This window comes from Oncorhynchus keta, chromosome 4, assembly GCF_023373465.1.
Source record: "Oncorhynchus keta strain PuntledgeMale-10-30-2019 chromosome 4, Oket_V2, whole genome shotgun sequence".
Lineage (NCBI taxonomy): Eukaryota > Metazoa > Chordata > Actinopteri > Salmoniformes > Salmonidae > Oncorhynchus > Oncorhynchus keta.
Genome location: NC_068424.1, coordinates 32,832,635 through 32,852,741, shown reverse-complemented (window position 1 = coordinate 32,852,741; position 20,107 = coordinate 32,832,635). Strand labels below are relative to the sequence as shown.

General features: G+C 42.5%; 3 protein-coding genes across 10 annotated transcripts in view; 2 read left to right on the top strand and 1 right to left on the bottom strand.

Annotated features, from left to right (window-relative positions):
* dlgap1b (discs, large (Drosophila) homolog-associated protein 1b) overlaps positions 1 to 4,959 on the top strand; it is a 273,834-nt gene extending 268,875 nt beyond the window's left edge. For 7 of the 8 annotated variants that reach the window (XM_052506344.1, XM_052506334.1, XM_052506318.1 and 4 more), the window contains one exon: positions 941 to 4,959. In XM_052506344.1, coding sequence (XP_052362304.1) covers positions 941 to 1,159 — 219 coding nt within the window. In that variant the 3' untranslated portion in view covers positions 1,160 to 4,959. Of the gene's footprint in view, positions 1 to 627 lie in introns of all 8 variants that reach the window. The other variant, XM_052506350.1, reaches the window with a different exon arrangement.
* A 1,242-nt stretch (positions 4,960 to 6,201) lies between these two features.
* tgif1 (TGFB-induced factor homeobox 1) lies at positions 6,202 to 14,136 on the bottom strand. The gene is made up of 3 exons (XM_035760367.2): positions 11,662 to 14,136; positions 9,697 to 9,929; positions 6,202 to 7,941 (listed from the first exon to the last, which is right to left on the bottom strand). Exons 1-3 carry the CDS (start codon positions 11,675 to 11,677, stop codon positions 7,276 to 7,278), a joined length of 915 nt encoding a protein of 304 aa, XP_035616260.1. The 5' UTR covers positions 11,678 to 14,136; the 3' UTR covers positions 6,202 to 7,275.
* A 1,745-nt stretch (positions 14,137 to 15,881) lies between these two features.
* Positions 15,882 to 18,304, top strand: LOC118374009 (OTU domain-containing protein 1). Its single transcript, XM_035760350.2, has one exon. It carries the CDS (start codon positions 16,612 to 16,614, stop codon positions 17,983 to 17,985), a length of 1,374 nt encoding a protein of 457 aa, XP_035616243.1. The 5' UTR covers positions 15,882 to 16,611; the 3' UTR covers positions 17,986 to 18,304.
* Positions 18,305 to 20,107: the final 1,803 nt, after the last annotated feature.

The window sequence follows — 20,107 nt, the reverse complement described above, 5'->3', positions numbered from 1 at the left end:
CAAATCAATTCCAGTAATTAATGAAATAATTATACATTTAGGTCGCGACCCATCATTAACAGGTCCGCACTTTAACAGACCCATACTTTACGAAACTCTGCTGTAGACAAGTGTGTGCCTTTCCAAATCATATCCAATCAGAATTGACCAAACATGGGTCTGAATACTTATGTAAATAAGTTATTTCTGTTATAATTTGTAATAAATTAGAAAATATTTAGAAAAACCTGTTTTCGCTTCATCATTATGGGGTATTGTGTGTAGATCTATGAGGATTTTTTGCATTTAACCCGTTTTAGAATAAGGCTGTAATGTAACAGAATTTGGAAAAAGGGAAGGGGTCTGAATCCCTTCCGAATGCACTTTTGTAAATTGGGTGAACTATCCCTTTAAAGCCTGGAAGTAATGCAATAGAATGAAGAACAAAATTTGCCCTGCATGCTTATACTTTCACTGTTATTCAAATATGTTCCAAGCTTTTTAATGTCCAAAGCTACTATAGATTTTGGTTCCAATGTAGCATGAGAGTGTTGTAATGCATGTCATTTTATTGTTGTGATGTTGTGCGATAGCCTGCCTGACGTGACTGCCTATGTGTTGTATTTTTGATTGTTTTGTTGTTGACAGTGAGCTGGGTTTTGAGAAGTCAGTCTACCTGCCATGCACCTTGGGGCCTAGCTGACCTCGCTGGCCGCTCTTACCCTACGCACATGGCCGCCTACCTACAGCCGTGCACTCTCACAAAATGGCCACCACAACCATCAACCATAACCTCACTCACGTGAACCCTTTTGCATGCTCTCACACCATGCAAACTCCAACAAAATGCTGATGTCATGCACTCTCTAACCCCACACAAAATGGCTGACATTGCCCCTACTGCCAGAGGCACAGAGGATGGCCTGTAACTGTAGTTGTTTGTCCTCCCCCGTCCATCCAGGAGAGAAGGTTTGCCCCTCCAGTGCCAAAGAAGCCCCACAAGGGCCACCCTCCCCTGGCCAGGGACCGTTCTCTGGAGAGCTCCGAGAGACAGCGGCTGGAGGCTCGCAAACGCCTGCTGGCCGCCAAGCGGGCGCTCTCGGTCCGACAGAGCTCGGTCACCGAGAGAGCAGCAGACAGTATCGAGATCTACATCCCAGAGGCCCAGACCAGATTATGAGACACACACAGACAAAGACACACACACACACACACACACACACACACACACACACACACACACACACACACACACACACACACACACACACACACACACACACACACAAACTGACACACCTTCAAAGGTACACACACACACCGAGTGACACTGTCAAGACACTCATCTGCACTGAATGGCGAGGGTAGGGTGCTTGTAATATAATCACATTTATCGACTTTCACAAAAACGGTCACAGCAGCCGGTGGAGTGAGAATATTGTATATTTATTAACTTTTCCTCTTCTCTCCATTTGAACCTCTCCTTGAACTTTCAGCTTTTCATGTAGCTCCCCCCACTCCTTACTCCCAAAGATGTTTCTTCTTGTGATGGCAACTCTTCTTACCGATGTTCCACCAACCAAAAGGCCTGTTGTCACCCAAACAGGTATACCAGTACCACGGTATTGATGCATAATGTATAATTGTTCTGATTCCTTGGAACAGAAGGGCGGTTAGGGAGGGAGGGGAAGTGTACTAGTGGGTATAGACCGAGCGCTGTCAAGGCATACTAGCTAATCCTGTTGGGTGTCAGACAGCCTGAGACCGTGGCTTGTGTCCCACATGACACCCTATTCCTTAAATAGTCCACTACGTTTGTGAATTACCTAGTCAAAAGTAGTGCACCACATAGAAAACAGGGTGCCATTTGGAATTCAGGCCAGCCTCTCTCCTCTGGTGACCCTGGGGGAGGCTGTTATTGTGACTCACAACACAATGACAGCAGACAATAGAGAAACCCAGTCTCTACTCCCCTGTTGTATGCTACTGTCACAGGATTTATAACACACACATACACACATGTGCAAGCACACGCACTCACACACACACACACACACACACCTGTTCTCGAGAGGTAATTGACCTAAACCCGTTTGAGTAGTTAGGAGAGAACACCTGAGACATATCTAAGACCTTCTGGAGACACAGTACAAGGCATCAAGACATCTATGTTGCAGCGACCATTGCAACTGTCAGTTTTAAATTCATTTAGGAGTCAATTCGATGTGAGTTGACTCAGTCATGCGTTGACGTCAATGGGAGATTAAGTACAAATGTCACTTAAGTATAACTTAGGATTCGCCTCTTATTATTGAAATGCAGGCAACAGCAGAACTATGTCTCTTGGCATTAAAATCACACACACAAAAAAAAAACATTTTTTGCCGAAGAAACAATGATTGGTTTTGATGCGACACCTATGAACACCTAGATGTTCTATTGGAGCCACTTACTTTTATCAATCCTTGTTTTGTTATTGCATGTAAAACTGCAAAGCCGAGAGACAGTAGCTGGATCAACACAGTCGGAAGGTGTTTGATCTAGACAATAATATCAATGTGCAAAAATGTCGTTGAATTGTAAAATCCAAACCTTTTATAAAATGGGATTTGGGTAAAAGGAGTAGCGTAGTGATTGATAGTACTTACCAATAATCAATACAGGTCTTTGTAGAGTAACCCCAAAAAATAACTGAAAACAAGAAAGCCGGTATGTGTCGGACAATTACACTATTCTTCGTGTTTCTCCAAATTCAGTCTGTCCAGTTGGAGGAACAGTGGCTTGATTCTGCTGCACTCTATGTCTGACCTTTTATGGGTTATAGGTCACAGGGTCACGTCAATCTGTCTACCCCCAGATGTGGTAGGATTCTGGGGGCCAACAGCACCAATACCTGTCTGGCAGTCAGGTATGGAGATAGGTGGGCTCATGACAAGCTCTCAGAGAGAGGTCAGTGCTACGAAATCAGGGTCTGCCAGAAACAAAAGTGGTGTGTGTGTGTGTGAGAGCATGTTTGCGAGAGCAGGTGTATGTGTGTATGGGAGGATATGTGTGTTAAAGTGTTTCTGAAGTGCTTCCTATTTTTCAAGGTCCAAACGGGCCTTTCTTTTCACTATGTACAGTATGTGTCCCAAACGGCACCCTTTTGCCTATATAATTCACTACTTTTGACCAGGGCTCATAGGGCTCTGGTCAAAAGTAATGCACTATGTAGGGAACAGGGTACCATTTGGGAGGCAGGCCCGTGACTAACGTAGCAGAAGCCACATACTGTTAGTGCTTTCCTAAACAGGCCCTGCCTATCATTTTCAACAGAGCGATATATGCCTGTACAAAGACATTAACTGAAGAACATATTGCTACATTATACGCATGCTGACACGAGCTAATTGATATGTTGTCATTTCATTCTTGTAGTTTTTCACTTATTTGACTCTGTTTATCATATTGTGCTGAGAATATCATTTGTCCCTAAGAAAAAAAAAATCGCCTAATACTGATGTTCCTTTACTTTAAGACACCCTTTATGAAGGATGCCTTAATGTAGTGTTTCCGTTGTTGTATATGACAAGGTATTTTGTTATTCTATCAAAAAAGGGACAGTGGGAATTATTTTCTTCTTACATCTATGTACTGTCTCAGCATCCAAGCTGACCTTCAACCATTTGAAAGTAATATGAAAATAATATAGGGTTTTAAGTTGAATGGTGTTTTATATCCACTATTTCTGTATTAATCCTCAGAAACAGATGATTACTGTTTATTATTAATATTATTATTATGCACTGATAAGGCCCATATGCTGTGTTTATTGATTATTATGATTCTCTTTTTCGCTCTATGAAATGAAAGACACCTTTTATTCTGTTTCGGTAATCAGCCTTAATTTATGACGTGATAGTCGAGCACAAATCAGCCTCAGGGGAAGAAAAATACATTGTATGTGTGTGTGTGGGGGGTGGGGTGTGTGTGTGTGTGTGTGTGTGTGTGTAACCCATGAAAAGGCTTCGTCTCATACGGTAAACATATCCAGTCAACAGGGGGTGCGTCCCAAATGGCAACCTATTCCCTACACAGTGCACTACTTTATATGGAATAGGGTGCCATTGGGGACGTACACCTGAACATTACAGGTCTGCAGTTTAACGGTTCAGATCAAAGTCTCATGATTGATTCCTTCGTCAAAAGACAGTTGCTACGTCTTCTCTGCAACTCCAATCAGTTTGCATTTTCTTCATATGAAGTCAGCTACTCGTATGGGTGAGACAATCTTGAACTCACGGTCTCGGTTATAATCTTTCAAGGTGTCTGGGTGTTATTAAGCTATATTGAAACTGGTTTGACATAGCTAGCGTTTTGTGAAATTGGGTAACTGTTACCAAACAAGGACAAAATTCCTGCTCTCCACATATATGAGAAACATGTTCATGATTGAAGTTTAGAGGAAAGTCCAATTTGATTGATGGAACTCATGTGACAAAGTAACTCAGCTGTATGATATTTTTTATTTTTAGTAACAATGTATTTTAGAGAGAATATTGAGAAGGTAACAATGGTTATGTACCTTTTTGCCCATTAGGTTTTAAGGTAATTTAATACAAATTGTGATGCTCTTTATATTTTTATTTCACCTTTTTATTATAATCAATTCAAATGTCAGTCAAATTATGACGTTATTTATGGTTATTATAGTAACATATCAAAACCCTGACATTGCAGGAAGTGGTAAAGAATGTTGGATTGTGGGAAATGCCAAACTCAAGACTTTAACCAATCCTGGAGGATGCTTATGATGTAGTCCATGTATAGGCATAAAACCATTAAAATGAACATTTGTAAATAAATGAATGTTTCCCTATGTAAAAACAATCAAAAAACATATTAGGCAGATATACATTTTGTAATTAATGTTATTACACTGTTGATGTTATGGCACGTGTACGGAACTAGATCAGCATTAAAAACCTTGCCATCATCATACGCTAACCTAGTTGTGTTTATTGAAATGCACGCTGCACATGTTTTCACTTACAACATAAGACCGAATTTAAATAGTTACTGTCGATCTCCTCATGCAGAGGTGGGCCCTATAACTACGTGGTTGTAAGGCCTTGGTTTTGCCTCGTCACTCCTACACCACATGGAGGCTTAGTCCTGAATGGTACCCTATTCCCTTTAGTGCACTACTTTTGACCAGTGCCAGATTAGGGACGCAGAGGTGATTTTGTTACTCACACATCAATCACATTCAACAGGCTGACCGGTGTTTCCAGAGCCCAGAGAGGAGCCAGGGATTTCACCCTCCTCCTCAGCCCTGCGTTTCTCTATCAGGGTGTTTACTAGCACACCATAGCAAAACTTTTGCAAAGGAAACCTGAAAATCTGTATTCTGATTGGACAAGTTCAGCAAGTACCTCTCCTTTTCAAAACATTTTCTCCCTACTGAACATGACCCAGGTCTCCCCCTCCACTGCAACACTATCTAGCCTCTGATGACCCTGATTAGTGACGTGCTCCATGGTTGGAGTTATCGGACCACCGCTGTGTCACTGCTGATCTGGCATGCAGCGGTAAAAGGTTAAAGGTCAAATTCTATACAATACGTCTTAGATCAGAAATGATATACAATCAGTTAAATACTCAATTTCTCTTGTAGTAAAGAAACTGTGGGTTAATACTAGAACAGGCCAGTGGAGCAACAAAGCTGTGCATGCGAGGGGGATTGTCAGTAGCGAACCAATTTTAGCAAGGTCAATTGAGTCCGTGCCTACAGGATTGTACTGGCGACACAATAACTTAACTTGTCCAATAAGAAACCTTTGTATGCAAATTGTTTTGCTACGGTATGCACTAATGAATAAGACCCTGGCTGCTTTTAAGTGTATTGAGGCACATCCACGCAGAAAACCGTTGACGTCTGCTGTTTGCCCAGTGCTAATTTATGCAGGATTATGCTAACGGCCTGTGGCTCTGGTGAGCCGAGCGCACAAACACACACACAGGAATGACTCAGAGACAGCCTGTAGAAAAGTGCACACACGGACACACAGCTATTTCTGTCATCTACCTTTTTTTCTTCATGTAGTGACATTGTACGTTTCATGGAGATCATGTCACTGTACATCGCTGCGTTACTGCCGTTACGTGATTCTAGCGCAATCGCCGAAGGGATTATTGATCCTTAGACGTGGGGAGAGTTTAACAGTCAAACGGCAAACTATGTAGAAAACAAAACTTTATTTAAATCCCATATGTGACCCCTATTTGCCACAAACATTGCACAGTATGAAAAGAAATCACATCATTGGGCATTGTGTCATATTAGCTATACATAAACATGGTCCTTTTTTTGTACATAAAACGCTTTTTGGTGATTTAGAAAATGCTCTGTTCCCGCTGCTGGTGACATCACAAATGAAAACTAAATCTTAGTGTTTTTCTTACAATTGAAATTCACTGGCCGTCGCTACACGTGGCGTGTCCCAAATTGTACCCTATTCCCGATATAGTGCACTATAAATCGGGAATAGGGTGCCATTTGGGGTAGCCACGCAGTGAGGAGGAAGGCTCGGACTAGGAACCTGCTACATTGTTCATCTGAATGATCCCTCGGGTATAGGAAACCGCTTTATCAAAACCAAAAAGAGGTTTACTTTCTTTTAAAATATCAAATGAAGGATAAGAAAACTATGACCTTATCATGAAAAAAAAAAACACGGAACACTTATTACTACAGTAGTGATAACGTTAATCATCGATGCCAAGAACAAAGTATGCTTTAAGACACTGAGATGAGATGGGGACCCTGACTCGGCCCTATTGTGCGAAAATCCGAGTGGGAAAAATCCGAGTGGGAGCCATCGCAAACTTATCTCTGAAATGTAAAAACACATCTGGAAACTACATATCCTATCACAGGGGATTGGATCTGTGTGGAGGAGAAGAGAACCACCCTCTTGTCTCATCCGCAGAACACTTGTACGCCCTCATGCCTTGCTTGCTCTACTAAAATCCATAGGAAAAAGTTAAGACAAAGTTTTTTTTTTTTTTTGTCTGTCAATATTTTTTTGGTCCCGTCTGCAAAAGACACACAGATACTTACATACACGCATATATGACAAAGTAAAAAATAACTAACAGCCAAGGCACCGTGATACAGTTTTGTACAAAAACAATCCTCATTTATGATTTGTATACCAAAAATAGAAATAATCAGGCTTTTTGTGTTTGTTACGCAGCCACTAAACTCATGCTAGGAGTTCCGTTAGGGACAACATCCTTCCCTCCACTTTCTCTTTAAGACACCAGTTGTTTCGCCTGCAGCTCCATCTCTGCCGCCCGCTTGAGGGCCACATCCACTAGGAGCTGGAAGCCGCTGAAGTCCTGGGTGAGGTCTGGAGGGGTGGGGGGAGGGGTATTGAAGAGCCCACTCTGGGGGCTCAGGTTACCCTCTGTGGTGGTGGTCACTGCCGGGGCTCCCAGCCCTTCCTCCTGGCATCTGAAGAGCACCAGAGCCTCTGTGGTGGAACGCAGCAGCTCTGCAGCCCTACTGTGGTCTGTTTTACTGCTGGAGAGGAAGTAGGAGAGGGAGGAGGGAGGGCTGGAGCCCTGCTTCTGCATCACAGTGGAGTTGACAGTGGTGTGACGGATGACGGAGGGCCGGCGGGGCACTGTGGTGGCGGGCCCCGGGGAGGAGGAAGGAGACATCTTAGGGGATGATATGGCCTTCTGCAGGACGCTAGGGAGGCCTGCCTCGAAGCTTGAGGGGTGCAGTGCCCGCTGGTCGTAGCTGTCCTCGGGGCCCGTGGCGTGCTTGGGTGACTGGGAGCTGGATTCAGAGAAGCCCCCGTCGTCTCCCTTGCGGCCCTTCCGGGAGATGGTGAACTGGTTGGGGTCTTTACCGTCTTTCCGCAGCATCTCCGGGAGGAGCCGACGGCGCGCGTTGATGAACCAGTTGCACACCTGGAGGAGGATAGCAATCGACAGTTGCTTAAGTATACAGCATAGTTTCACAAACAAGTTGTCTCAATATACTTTTTTTTTTTTTATTTAAGAAAGAATGGGAAACAGAAGATGACACAGAAAGGAATTACACTTTCACATCTCGACATAAAAACAGGTTGCATCAAGGTTAACATATTTGCATGACACGGACAGCTGTTTTTCTGTAGTACCCAAAACATGCATCTTATCTGAAACATCTACAATCATATGTGGTAGGGGTTGTACAATATTCTGACAATATTTTAAAGCGGTTGTTATTTTTTTATTTTGAATCTTTACTTAACGAGGCAAGTCAGTTAGGAACGGCCTACCCTGGCCAAACTCTAACCCGGACGACGCTGGGACATTCACAGACTGTTGTGATACAGCCTGGAATCGAACCAGGGGTCTGTAGTGACGCTTCTAGCACTGAGATGCAGTGCCTTAGACCACTGAGCCACTCGGGAGACCAAACTGTCTTGGTTATTTTTGTTATCTAAAAAAAAATGTCCATAAAATACATTATTTTATGGACATACATTTTTATTTATTTTTAGAATACATAATTGTACGCAAGTCTGAAAATATAACAATCATTTGTGATACTTCTAGATTTTCTCATCAAGAAACTCAAACTAGGCCTTCTAAAAGCCATCATGGTGAGTAAACACTAGTTTGGACTAAGGTGTTGTTGCCCTTCCCAATCCTATTGTCATGTGGATAAAGAGACAGTCCTCACTCTCCTTCTCTCTGTCCCAGCCTATTGTTGCCCACGGACGGCTCACCGAAGCCTAGAGCTATTAGGATTTAAACGACTCTGTGTTCTTGTTCACAGACAGCTGGGCTGGAAGAGGGCCGGAGGGAGGGAAATTCCTGTGTGAGCGTTGCAGCTAAGCCCACACCAACCACAAAGCAGTGCGAGTGAGTTTCAGAGTGGTCGGTTCCTCCTAGTCACCATGCCTGCATCCCAAATGGAACCCTATTCCCTATAAAGTGCACTTTTGACCAGAGCCCTGTGAGAAAAGAAAAAAAACATGTGCGGCCCTTATCAAAATTAATGCACTACATGGGGAGCCATTTGGGATGCAAGTTCATGCCATTTCACTTCAGACGTGTCTCAGAGAGAATATTGCAGTCAAGCTTCCTTGAAGGCCATGCCCCACCGAAAGACACACATAAATATACCAGGTGTGGGGGGCTGACACACTGGGTGCCTGGGGAGCTGCTGTTCGGCAGAGTTAAGTGCCTTGCTCAAGGGCACGATGGCAGGCAACATCATCTAGGATTTGATACCAGCAACCCTCCTTGTTGCCAGCTCACTTCCCGCCAGTGAGGTCAATCAGACCCGGATTCTAGCTCTCTTCTCTAACTGCTAGGCTACCTGCTGCCCCTATTGTCCATGTGTCACACTCTCTTTGTTTACGCATTAGTGCATTATGTGTCATAAAAGCGAGACAGGACATTGAAACACAAGGTCATTGTATATTGTATTTCCAGCCACTAGTTGTCATGCATGCTGCAGCCCTACTAGTCATCTGGTAGTAAACCTATGAACACCGTCTGAATACTTCAGAAATGTACCTAATTTCCTTGAGAAAAGCATAGCTATAAGTGACAAGATGGGTGAAAGCACGGTTACATTCCCCAATCCAACCTATTTAAATCTGTGACCACTTCAAGGGAGGTAGGACAGAAAGATGTACTTTGATTGAGGCGGCTCGTTAGTTAGCCTACCTGTAGTGTGGAGAGCTGCGTCTGCTTTGAGAGCAGGGCTTTCTCCTGTTCAGAGGGGTAAGCGTTGAAGCGATGCTCGTAGAGCCAGTCCCTGAGGATCTGCACCGACTCCTTGGGTAGATTCCCGCGCCTCTTCCTCTTCCCACTGCTACCTCCTGTGCTGGATGACAGGTCCAGGGGGGCGTCCATGCTGTCCTCGTCGTCCGTCTCACTACCAGATAACGTCATCATGCCTGTGTGTGGCCAAGAGAAGAATGTATGTGTGAGAGAATTTCAGTCAGAATTCCCCTTATGCCAACCAAATACTGGTCTGTCTGTAGGTCGGTGTCTGCTCTGTCTGTAGGTCGGTGTCTGCTCTGTCTGACACCCTCCTTACGCCAGCCCTGTTCCAAACACTAGCATATAGCGGATGCAGCTGATGTGTCAGAAGCAAGCTGTCAAGTTCAGCCATGTGATTCATGGAACAGAGAGGGAGGGAGGGAGGGATGGGGTGAGGTGCCACAAAGGCAGACTGCTCAGACGCTGTGTCAGTTATAAAACCTGCCTTGACAAATACTGCTGGCCTACCTTACTGAGCAAAACATCTCTTCATGTTTCAAAACTGGCAGCACGGGACTCAAGACAACTGAAATAGTTATTCTGGGGGATTTCCAATGGTATAGGAACATCTGTAGTCCATTTGAATTGCATTCATGTGAACCTCTTTTGTATTTTTTTAAACAGGTTGTATTTTGACAACCTTTATATCAGGACAACATATTTCTTATTTGGTAATAAAACAATTTAAAATCTAACTTTCTTTGGCAAATTAGTATTTTTTTTTAATCAATTGGACTACATTTAGCAGTTACATTTCAAAAACGAAACATCTCATGTCTTGAATTGGAGCATGAAAACATGTCAACATAATAAAATGGTATCGGGTCATCTGTCCATTGCATAGTGGTGGGAAATGGATAAGAAACAACTCAAGTTAGAATGAGGTAATTACGCAGGCCCTGGGTGAGGGAAGGGGGAGGGGGACCTGTTGCACATCAGCGTCTCCAGACTAAACAAAAGAATCTTGCTCGTCGAACCATTATTTCACTATAATGTTAACGTTTTTGAAAGCGTAACCACTCGTTTCTAACTTAAATCAAGTCCACTACTCGTGTTCTCGTGAATTGAGTGTTTTAGAAATTCCTTTTGAGTTGAGTTTACAAGTTTAAACAGCGTGTAGAAGAAGTTCTATTGTGTGATCTTGTAACACGAGGTCGAAGAATGCGAGAAGAGCAGCCTCGCAGAATGAAAGTAAACAGCAACTTCACAAAGGAGGTCAGGATTTGAATGTTGTTGCACCAAAGTTGGGGCTGAAAACTCTACAAGTTTCTCCCTAATATAATTTAAGATTACATTTCGAAACATTTACACAGAAAAGGAAACGATGTAGTAGCCAAACTAACAGATGAAACTTCATACTCTAGTATGCGCGTCGTTGGGGCCACAGAGTTGATACATTTTAATTCGCTAAATGCGTGGGGTGACGTGAGGGTTTAGAGAAGCCCTCTAATTTAGTCAATCACAATCTAGAATAGATGTACCCCTTAGGAAGGATCCATTGGAAACTTGTTCATCATGAACTAAGTTGAGTCCGCTATATATATATATAAAAAGGTAACGTATCTAACACTATTCTATAACAAAGCGGTTTTATACATTTACTAAAATGTCTATATCTAGTCAACCTTTAAAGCTAACAATTGCTTAAATTTGAAACAGATTGAATGAAGTCACACGCAAACCATTCAATTTTGACAGCCCGTCAGCACGTGAAAAAAAAACTGTTTTGTCTGGAGCGGAAACAATAGGCTGCACGGCTTGCATTGAGAAATGCACTATGCCCCATCTCACTCAATATTTTTTTGTTGATGCAGACATGTTATCGAAAATGTGACAATCAGCACGCTGGTGAAATAAACTACCTACCCTTTTTTGTCTTCATGTCCGTCAAAAATCCCCTTTTCACGTTGGCCACGAGAGGAGCGCAGTAGCCTTTTTTTTCTCTCGAATTCTATTCCTTTAGTGGCAAATCCTTTTCTCGGGATATTCCACACGTATATTCCAAATGGTTTTGTTCATTGATTTATTTTCGTTTGTAGAACCGTTCGTCGGCTTTTTCATTTGTTCGAGACGTAGTACTTTAACCAGGAGTAAGCTACCTGAAATCCGCTGCTCGACTTGGCGAAACCTTTCTCATTCAATGTGTGTTTGATCATGAAACTGGGTGACAGCTATCTTTGACAGCTGCGTGACTCAAAAGCACAAAGATCCTCCCACTTTAGAGGAAAGAGCCAAAATCTCTGACAGCATGGCTTTTGCATCGACGTAAACACGATCTCACCGATCAACCGCTAGAATATATTCTACTTTTACGTTACAAATGTAGGAATATAATTTAAATGCGTATGGAAGCGAATGGCATTGCAGATCTTGTGGCAGTTTTAGTGCCCAATGTTCAAAACAACAACCGTAGCATTAGGTTACTTCTCATTAGTAGGCTATTTCGGACGCGAATTCTCTAATTGGCTTTCCTACCTCACGTATCGAATTTCTGTGTCCATGGTTTCATAAATAGCAGAAGCCATTAGCGTATTAGTTATTTATTTAGCGGATGCATTATACTACAAATGTTATGGTGGTCAATTTGTCAACGGGGATATTATCCTATGTAAGTCGTAAAGGGCTGCACATGTGAAAATACGCGTGCACGGCTCTTTTTTGAATAGCATTTGAGAGTGATTACTCTAAATAAATCAATGCTACGCTGTATTCCCAGTACAAGCCAATCGTCTTCCGTACAAAAATGAGCTCAATATGAGTGACGGACAAAGGGGATGTTTATTTTCCATGGTGGAACTGTTATTTCAGCTGCGTCTGCGACTCCCTATAGTCTGTCTACACGGTTTGGATGTTCTGCCTCTGTAGTCTACTCACTTGGTCTTCAAATAGGATCTTGCCCATTTCATGAAATTGTAGGCTACATATCTGGCCAGCATTGCAAAACAACGGCCCACGTGTTCAGGCTATGTACTAAAGTACATGCACACACACGCCTCTTCACTTGTGTGTTTATTTACGGTGTATGTGGGTCAGTGTGTTTTCAAACGAATCACGTGTCAACGCAAAGCTCCATAGACAAACATTGGCAGTAGAATGGCCTTACTGAAGAGCTCAGTGACTTTCAACATGGCACGGCATAGGATGCCACCTTTCCAACAACTCAGTTCTTCAAACTTCTGCCCAGCTGGAGCTGCCCTGGTTAAATGTGTTGTTATTGTGAAGTGGGGAAGTCTAGGAGCAACAACTGCTCAGCCATGAAGTGGTAGGCCCCACAAGCTCACAGAGCTGGACCGCAGAATGCTGAAGCGTGGAGCACATGAAAATCGTCTGTCCTCGGTTGCAACGCTCACTACCTAGTTTCAAACTGCCTCTGGAAGCAACATCAGCACAAAACTGTTCTTCGGGAGATTCATGAAATGGTTTTCCATGGCCGAGCAGCCGCACACAAGCCTAAGATCACCATGTGCAATGCCAAGTGTCGACTGGAGTGATGTAAAGCCTGCCGCTATAGGACTCTGGGGCAGTGGAAACACGTTCTATGGAGTGATGAATCACGCTTCACCATCTGGCAGTCCGATGGATGAATCTGGATTTGGCAGATGCCAAGATAATGTTATCTGCCCGAATGCATAGTGCCAATTGTAAAGTTTGGTGTAGGAAGAATAATGGTCTAGGGCTGTTTTTCATGGTTCAGGTTAGGCCCCTTAGTTCCATTGAAGGGAAATCTTAACGCTACAGCATTCAATAACATTTTAGACGATTCTGTGCTTCCAAATTGTGGCAACAGTTTGGGGAAGGCCCTTTCCTGTTTTAGCATGACAAAGCGAGGTCCATACAGAAATGGTTTGTTGAGATCAGTGTGGAAGAACTTGATTGACCTGCACAGAGCCCTGACCTCAACCCCGTCGAACACCTTTGGGATGAATTGGAACGCCGACTGCGAGCCAGGCCTAATCGCCCAACATTAGTGCCCGACCTCACTAATGCTCTTGTGGCTGAATGGAAGCAAGTCCCCTGCAGCAATATTCCAACATCTAGTGGAAAGCCTTCCCAGATTAGTGGAGGCTCTTATAGCAGCAAAAGGGTGGGACACAACTCCATCTTAATGCCCATGATTTTGGAACGAGATGTTAGACGAGCTGGTGTCCACATACTTTTGGTAGTGTAGTTGGGAACGGGCATAGTGCATGTATCTCCAAGGAGGTAGGGTAGGCCTATGCCAGTCCTACTCATTGTACTCCAAGTGTGGATATGTTATAGTATATATATATGGGATAATAATTTATTACCCAGGAACCAATATACTCTGTTTGCCTATTAGGCAGCCCTGTGGAGGGGCCATGGAAGAGAACACAGTGAAAAGGTATCACCTTATTCCTATTCAACACAATTTGTTACTATTGATTTTCTTTCTTTCTGTATGGGTCAGAGTACTACTTTGGCTGCGTTTACACAGGCGGCCCAATTCTGATCTTTTTTTGTCCACTAATTGGTCTTTTGACCAATCACATCAGATGTTTTCACATCAGCTCTTTTCAGAACTGATCTATCTGATTGGGCAAAGGACCAATTAGTGAGAAAAAAAATATCAGAATTGGCTGCCTGTGTAAATGCAGCCATTGTGTCCAATCACTGTGTGAGGACTGCACTATTATTAAAGGGCCCAAGCCTGCCCCTATGGTACATAACGGCAGCGATGTAAAGTAACTCAGTAAACATACCTTGCAGTACTACTTAAGTCTACTTAATGTTTATTGGGGTATCTGTACTTTATTTTTTATATTTTTGACAAGTTTTATTTTTACCCCACGACATTCCTAAAGAAAATAATGTACTTTTTACTACATACATTTTCCCTGACACCCAAAAGTACATTTTACATTTCAAATATTTAGTAGGACAAGAAAGGGGTCCAATTCACACACTTATCAAGAGAACATCCCTGGTCATCCCTACTGCCTCTGATCTGGAAGTGATTCATTTGTAAGTTATGTCTCTGTGTTAGAGTGTACCCATGGCTAACTGTAAATAAATAAAAACAAGAAAATGGTGCTGTCTGGTTTGCTTAATATAAGGCATGAAAACATTTTTTTTTTGATACTTAAGTATATTTTTTAGCCATTTCATTGACATTTACATTTACATTTAAGTCATTTAGCAGACTTTTGACACTTAAGTTAATTTAAAACAAAATCCTTTCAGTATTTTACTTGAGTCATTTTCGATTCAAGTATCTTGACTTTTACTCAAGTATGACATTTGGATACTTTTCCCACCTGTATAACGGTACCTGCCAGAATACTGGGTACGTGATGAAGTCATCGTGGAAAAGAACAAATAAAGTACGAGGCTGCTCTCTGCTGGCGATAACTGTACAATGCACTTTTCCTGAGAATAATATTCAGTGTGACGTTTTTCGAAATTAACAACATAGGCATGCCAAATACTAAATTGGATGCAATTTGATGCATGCTAATTCGTTTAGAGGGCTTTTCTGCACCATAGACATATAGGCCTACAGAAAATACATTAATATTGTATAGTTTGCATACCTGCTTTAGGTGTTTAAAACAATACATTGAAATCAGAATTGAAAAATACAAGGCCCCAAACTAGCCTGAGTGACAAGTCTGTTTGTCCTATCATGTCAATTCATTGTCACCCATTGTCATGACAAACAATGTTTCACTTGACAAGGACAGCAATGGACGCACGCGGAAAGAGCACGACCAAATCTGGAAACAGGTTACTTCAAAACTACACACGCCATTGACGTTTGCCGAATAGGAAAGTTTGGGGATAAGAGTTTGATCCACCTATTTATAAATATAAAACTGGTCATCCACAACCTTTTCCTTTAGTTGACATGCAATGACAAATGTGAGCTGGTTGAAAATGGGAGATCTACCCCTCTCTGTGAGATGAGTCATGTCTATTTCAAAACCTTGCAGCCTCATCACAAAATGTTGTTTAATTTGGTCACACAATACAGGTCACATAATAGAGATCACATATGCCTTAATATATAGGCTGCTACAGATCTACCATACAGGACAAGTGTGTCATCCACATATTGATGACAGATGATAGAATGTGAAAGACATTGTGTTATAATAGTGTCATAACGGAATATCTTTCACATATATTTTCACATATTTTCCATGTTTTGTAAACAGACAGAAATAAAACATGACTGACATTTTGTACGCATAGAAAGTAGCCTACATTGGCAAATAACCACTAAAAAGCACATGGGCAGAAAATGCATTAGGCTGTATTGAATCCAATAAAATCGAATTTAAAAAACTTTATAGGGCCATACAATCCTTTTAAGGACGGGACATCACTTTGATCTCAAGAAGTAATAGGGGTTGTGAGTCTTTTTTGCGCATATCCCTACGCGTAACCGTGGTGTAGCTTTTGGCACGCCTTGCGCATTCCAGAATGGCGACGCCGCCCTTGACGCCGCTGACTTGGGCAAACGAAGTTCCGAGAGTGTACTGTCATCAAATCCTTTTAATTCCCTCGCTGTGGTCATTACTTCTCTACGTACAACTACTTTAACTGTTGGCAATGAGGTAGGATGAAGTGGAGTGGGTCAGGTTACACTTTCCTGTCTAAAATTAGGGGAACTGCGCTGACGCAAGATGGCTAAACTCGGTCTCTATGTGTGACAGCGGGAACAAGACCGTGGATCCATGGAAACATACCCTGCCATTTAGCCGTTGTTGATGACTGGTTGTATTTTTAGACTTTGTTGTCATCTTTCCGTAGCACTTGGTGTCCAGCATATGGTATAAAGGCGAGTCTTTCAAAATGCAGCTGTACAGCAGTGCGTTGACACACTATCCCGGATCCTCTCGCAAAGTTTCGATAACTATCGCAAGTGGTACCACTACCGACCATTTGTCCAGAACAACAACAAGCTCCTCTGTGAATAATAAACCGACTTGGCCTACTCCAGCAGACACTAACGGGAATACTGTAGGAGAGACTCAATCTACTGCAAACATGCCTGCTGCTGGTTTTTCATGTTACGAGGCTGCTTCCATGAAGCCAGTCTACTACACTTCAACCGCAGAGATAATTATTCGTCGGCCTGACGGAGCTGAGAGATCCGTACCAGTGCACATCCTAAAGGAAACCCAAACCAAACGGTCTCCATCAGACTCATATTCACAAGATATCCTGATTCAGCCACATGACCGAGAGGATCATTTGGATAGAGACTTGATTGTGGACTTCATTGATCACTTCAGGGGTAGAGGGGATTTTTTCAGTGATAGTCAAAAGGTCGAACGTGAAAATAACCTGATCAATTTTGACAAGAAAGATGGACCAAGTTACAGAAAGTGTGAGGAGAGAATGAACATGGCAAATGGGGAAGGAAAAACTGTTACCAGTGATCTTGTTAGCCAAAAACCCCATCAGAACTTGGAGGCCCTGGCAACCCATTTGGGCCAAGGCATCTTGGATTCCTGTGAGAATAGAAATGACAGTGAATGTGCAGACCTGGACTTTCCATCTGGCGAGGCACAACTCTTTGAGCTCAATGTCCTACAGGAGCCCTCTCCACGGAGAGAAGCGGAGAAATGTGAGGACGACAAAGTGACGCGTTACATTGCGGAAGTGGAGAAACAGAACAAATACCTTCAGGAGAAGGTACACAAGTACAGATTCCACATCATCCCTGACGGCAATTGTCTGTACAGGGCGGTGTGCAAAGCCGCCTATGGAGAGCAGTCTATGCACAAGGAGCTGAGAGACCGGACAATGCACCACATAGCCGACCACCTGGATGAGTTTAACCCCATCATTGAGGGGGATGTCGGCGAGTTCCTGATCAACGCTGCGCAGGACAGTGCCTGGGCAGGCTATCCGGAGCTTCTGGCGATGAGTCAGATGTTGAATGTGAACATTTACCTGACCACTGGAGGTAGCTTGGAGAGTCCCACGATTTCAACCATGGTGCACTACCTGGGGGAAGAGGACTCGTCCAAACCCACTGTCTGGTTGAGTTGGCTCAGTAACGGACACTATGATGTCCTGCTGGACAGGTGTGCGGACAACCCAGAGTATGACGAGTGGTTCCGTCATTCTCTGATGCAAAGGAAACGGGACGAAGAGCTGGCCAAGTCGATGGCAGCGTCACTGTCTAAAATGTACATTGAACAAAATGGTCACATTTGAAACCAATAGTTATCCGATTGCTGCATTTAAATATTACTGTGTGTTACAGTAGGTTAGCTGTTACGAAATGGGCCAATCATCTCTGCTGATAGTAGTGGTGCCTCTGTCATCTGAGGTCTGAGAGGGCCTCAGTCAGCACCTGGGGCCCCTGTTGGCCCCTGTGCTAAGGACATCTCCTCACAGCCCAGCTCACGACTCACCCTGAGCTCATACGGTCTCTCTCTCTCTCTCTCTCTCTCTCTCTCTCTCTGTCTCTCTGTCTCTCTCTCTCTCTCTCTCTCTCTCTCTCTCTCTCTCTCTCTCTCTCTCTCTCTCTCTCTCTCTCTCTCTCTCTCAAAATCGATTGCACTTTAATAATGTGTGTGACTTCAACATTGCCTTATTAATTTATTTTTCTATGTTTTGTATTGTAACTGAATTGAAGTGCAGCGCACATGTTAAATGTAGATATTTTTGTTGTAAATACTCTAAATGTCAAAAATGACACTTGAAGGAGATTAGGTGATTTTTTTTCCCTATAGTCTACATTAATGCGTTTTATGTTTGAGCACTTAGGTGAGACTATTTATTAGGTTTTTGACTGGTTCATTGACAGTTATTTTTGTATTATTACATATAACAGTTAAGCTGTGTTGCTAAGCTTTATGCCTTTGTGAGGTGCTTGGAGCACAAACAGCAACATTGTTTTTAAATAATAATTTAATAATAATAATTTGTATCCAGGCTGTATCACAACCAGCCGTGATTGGGTGTCCCATAGGGCGGCGCACAATTGGCCAAGCGTCGTCCGGGTTTGGCCGGTGTAGGCGTCATTGTAAATAAGAATTTGTTCTTAACTGACTTGCCTAGTTAAATAAATAAAAATAAATCTATTTTGAAATAAACACTTTTGGTGTTCATTTGACTTTCTGTCTTACATTGACATTATTTAAATCTCCATGTAAGATAATGCTCACACACACAACACACACAAAGACTTTCTATCTAGACATGGAATAGAATAATGGAACAATCTCGGGTGCTGTTATTGGGTAACAATACAAATGGCTGAGTTTATGTTCTGCTTCATTCCCCTGCATAACCATTAGATGGCGTATTAGACCCCTCAATTGATTTGTTTCAAAGGATTGATTGAAACATGGCGAGGTAGGCTATGAAGTCGAACTAATTATAATTTCACGTGGTATTTAGATAGACTCACAGTAGCCTGTCCTACACATAGTGTCAATACGCATACACTAACTGGTGTGTGCAAAGGAACGTTTCACGTAGCCTCCTGGCCACCCCCCGCCCATGCCAGAACATAATTACCGTTCTCCTAGCAGCAGAATATCATGCTGGCAACACGAGCGCAGATTTTTCTCTCTCACGGCATTGCATCCACATTTGAAAAAAATAAACGGGTCATTTTACGTCCTTTTATTTGTAATATTGCATTAATTATAGCAGCATTTCTTTAGAACGTTTACACCAGTACTGTATGTTGAAAGCCATTGTGTAGGCTCAATAGTCTCTTGTGCTGACAAGCAGGTTTTATACCGTGCTGGTGATGCCTTACTCCACACTCCATTCACTGAAATTCAAAACGCTGTACATGAATTACGAGTTTCAAGTTGTATTAGTAGTATGTTCAGGAAACAGATGGTATACACCATTCAACGAAATGCTTACTTGCAGGTTCCTTCTCAGCAATGCAACAACACTAAGAAATAGTCAAGATAAGAATATGAACATGTAAACATGAATACATTTTTCAGGATAATAGAATAAGCATTTTAGGGGGTTTATTACTTATCTCCTCAAGACATTTCAGCTTTTCATTTTTTATTAATTTGTAAATGTTCTAAAAACATAATTCCTCCATTTTAAATTCAGGCTGTAACACAACAAAATGTGGAAAAAGTCAATGGGTGTGAGTACTTTTTGAAATGGGTAACACTTTACCTGACACCCAGTGTCATAACACATTATGACATGGTCATAACCAATTTCATAGTATGTCATAACCTGTTAAAATATGGTCAAAACATTGTCATGACATATATAGTTTGAACGGTTGTGACATATATTGCATGATTTTATGGCTGGTTATGACACCTACATAAGAGTGGCTCGATCCCTG

Coding starts and splice junctions, on each gene's coding strand:
- tgif1 (XM_035760367.2), bottom strand. Junction 7,942..9,696: donor CGCAGCTCTCCACACTACAG/GTAGGCTAACTA, acceptor ATCCTCCTCCAG/GTGTGCAACTGGTTCATCAA.
- LOC118374009 (XM_035760350.2), top strand. CDS start 16,612: ATGCAGCTGTACAGCAGTGCGTTGACACACTATCCCGGATCCTCTCGC.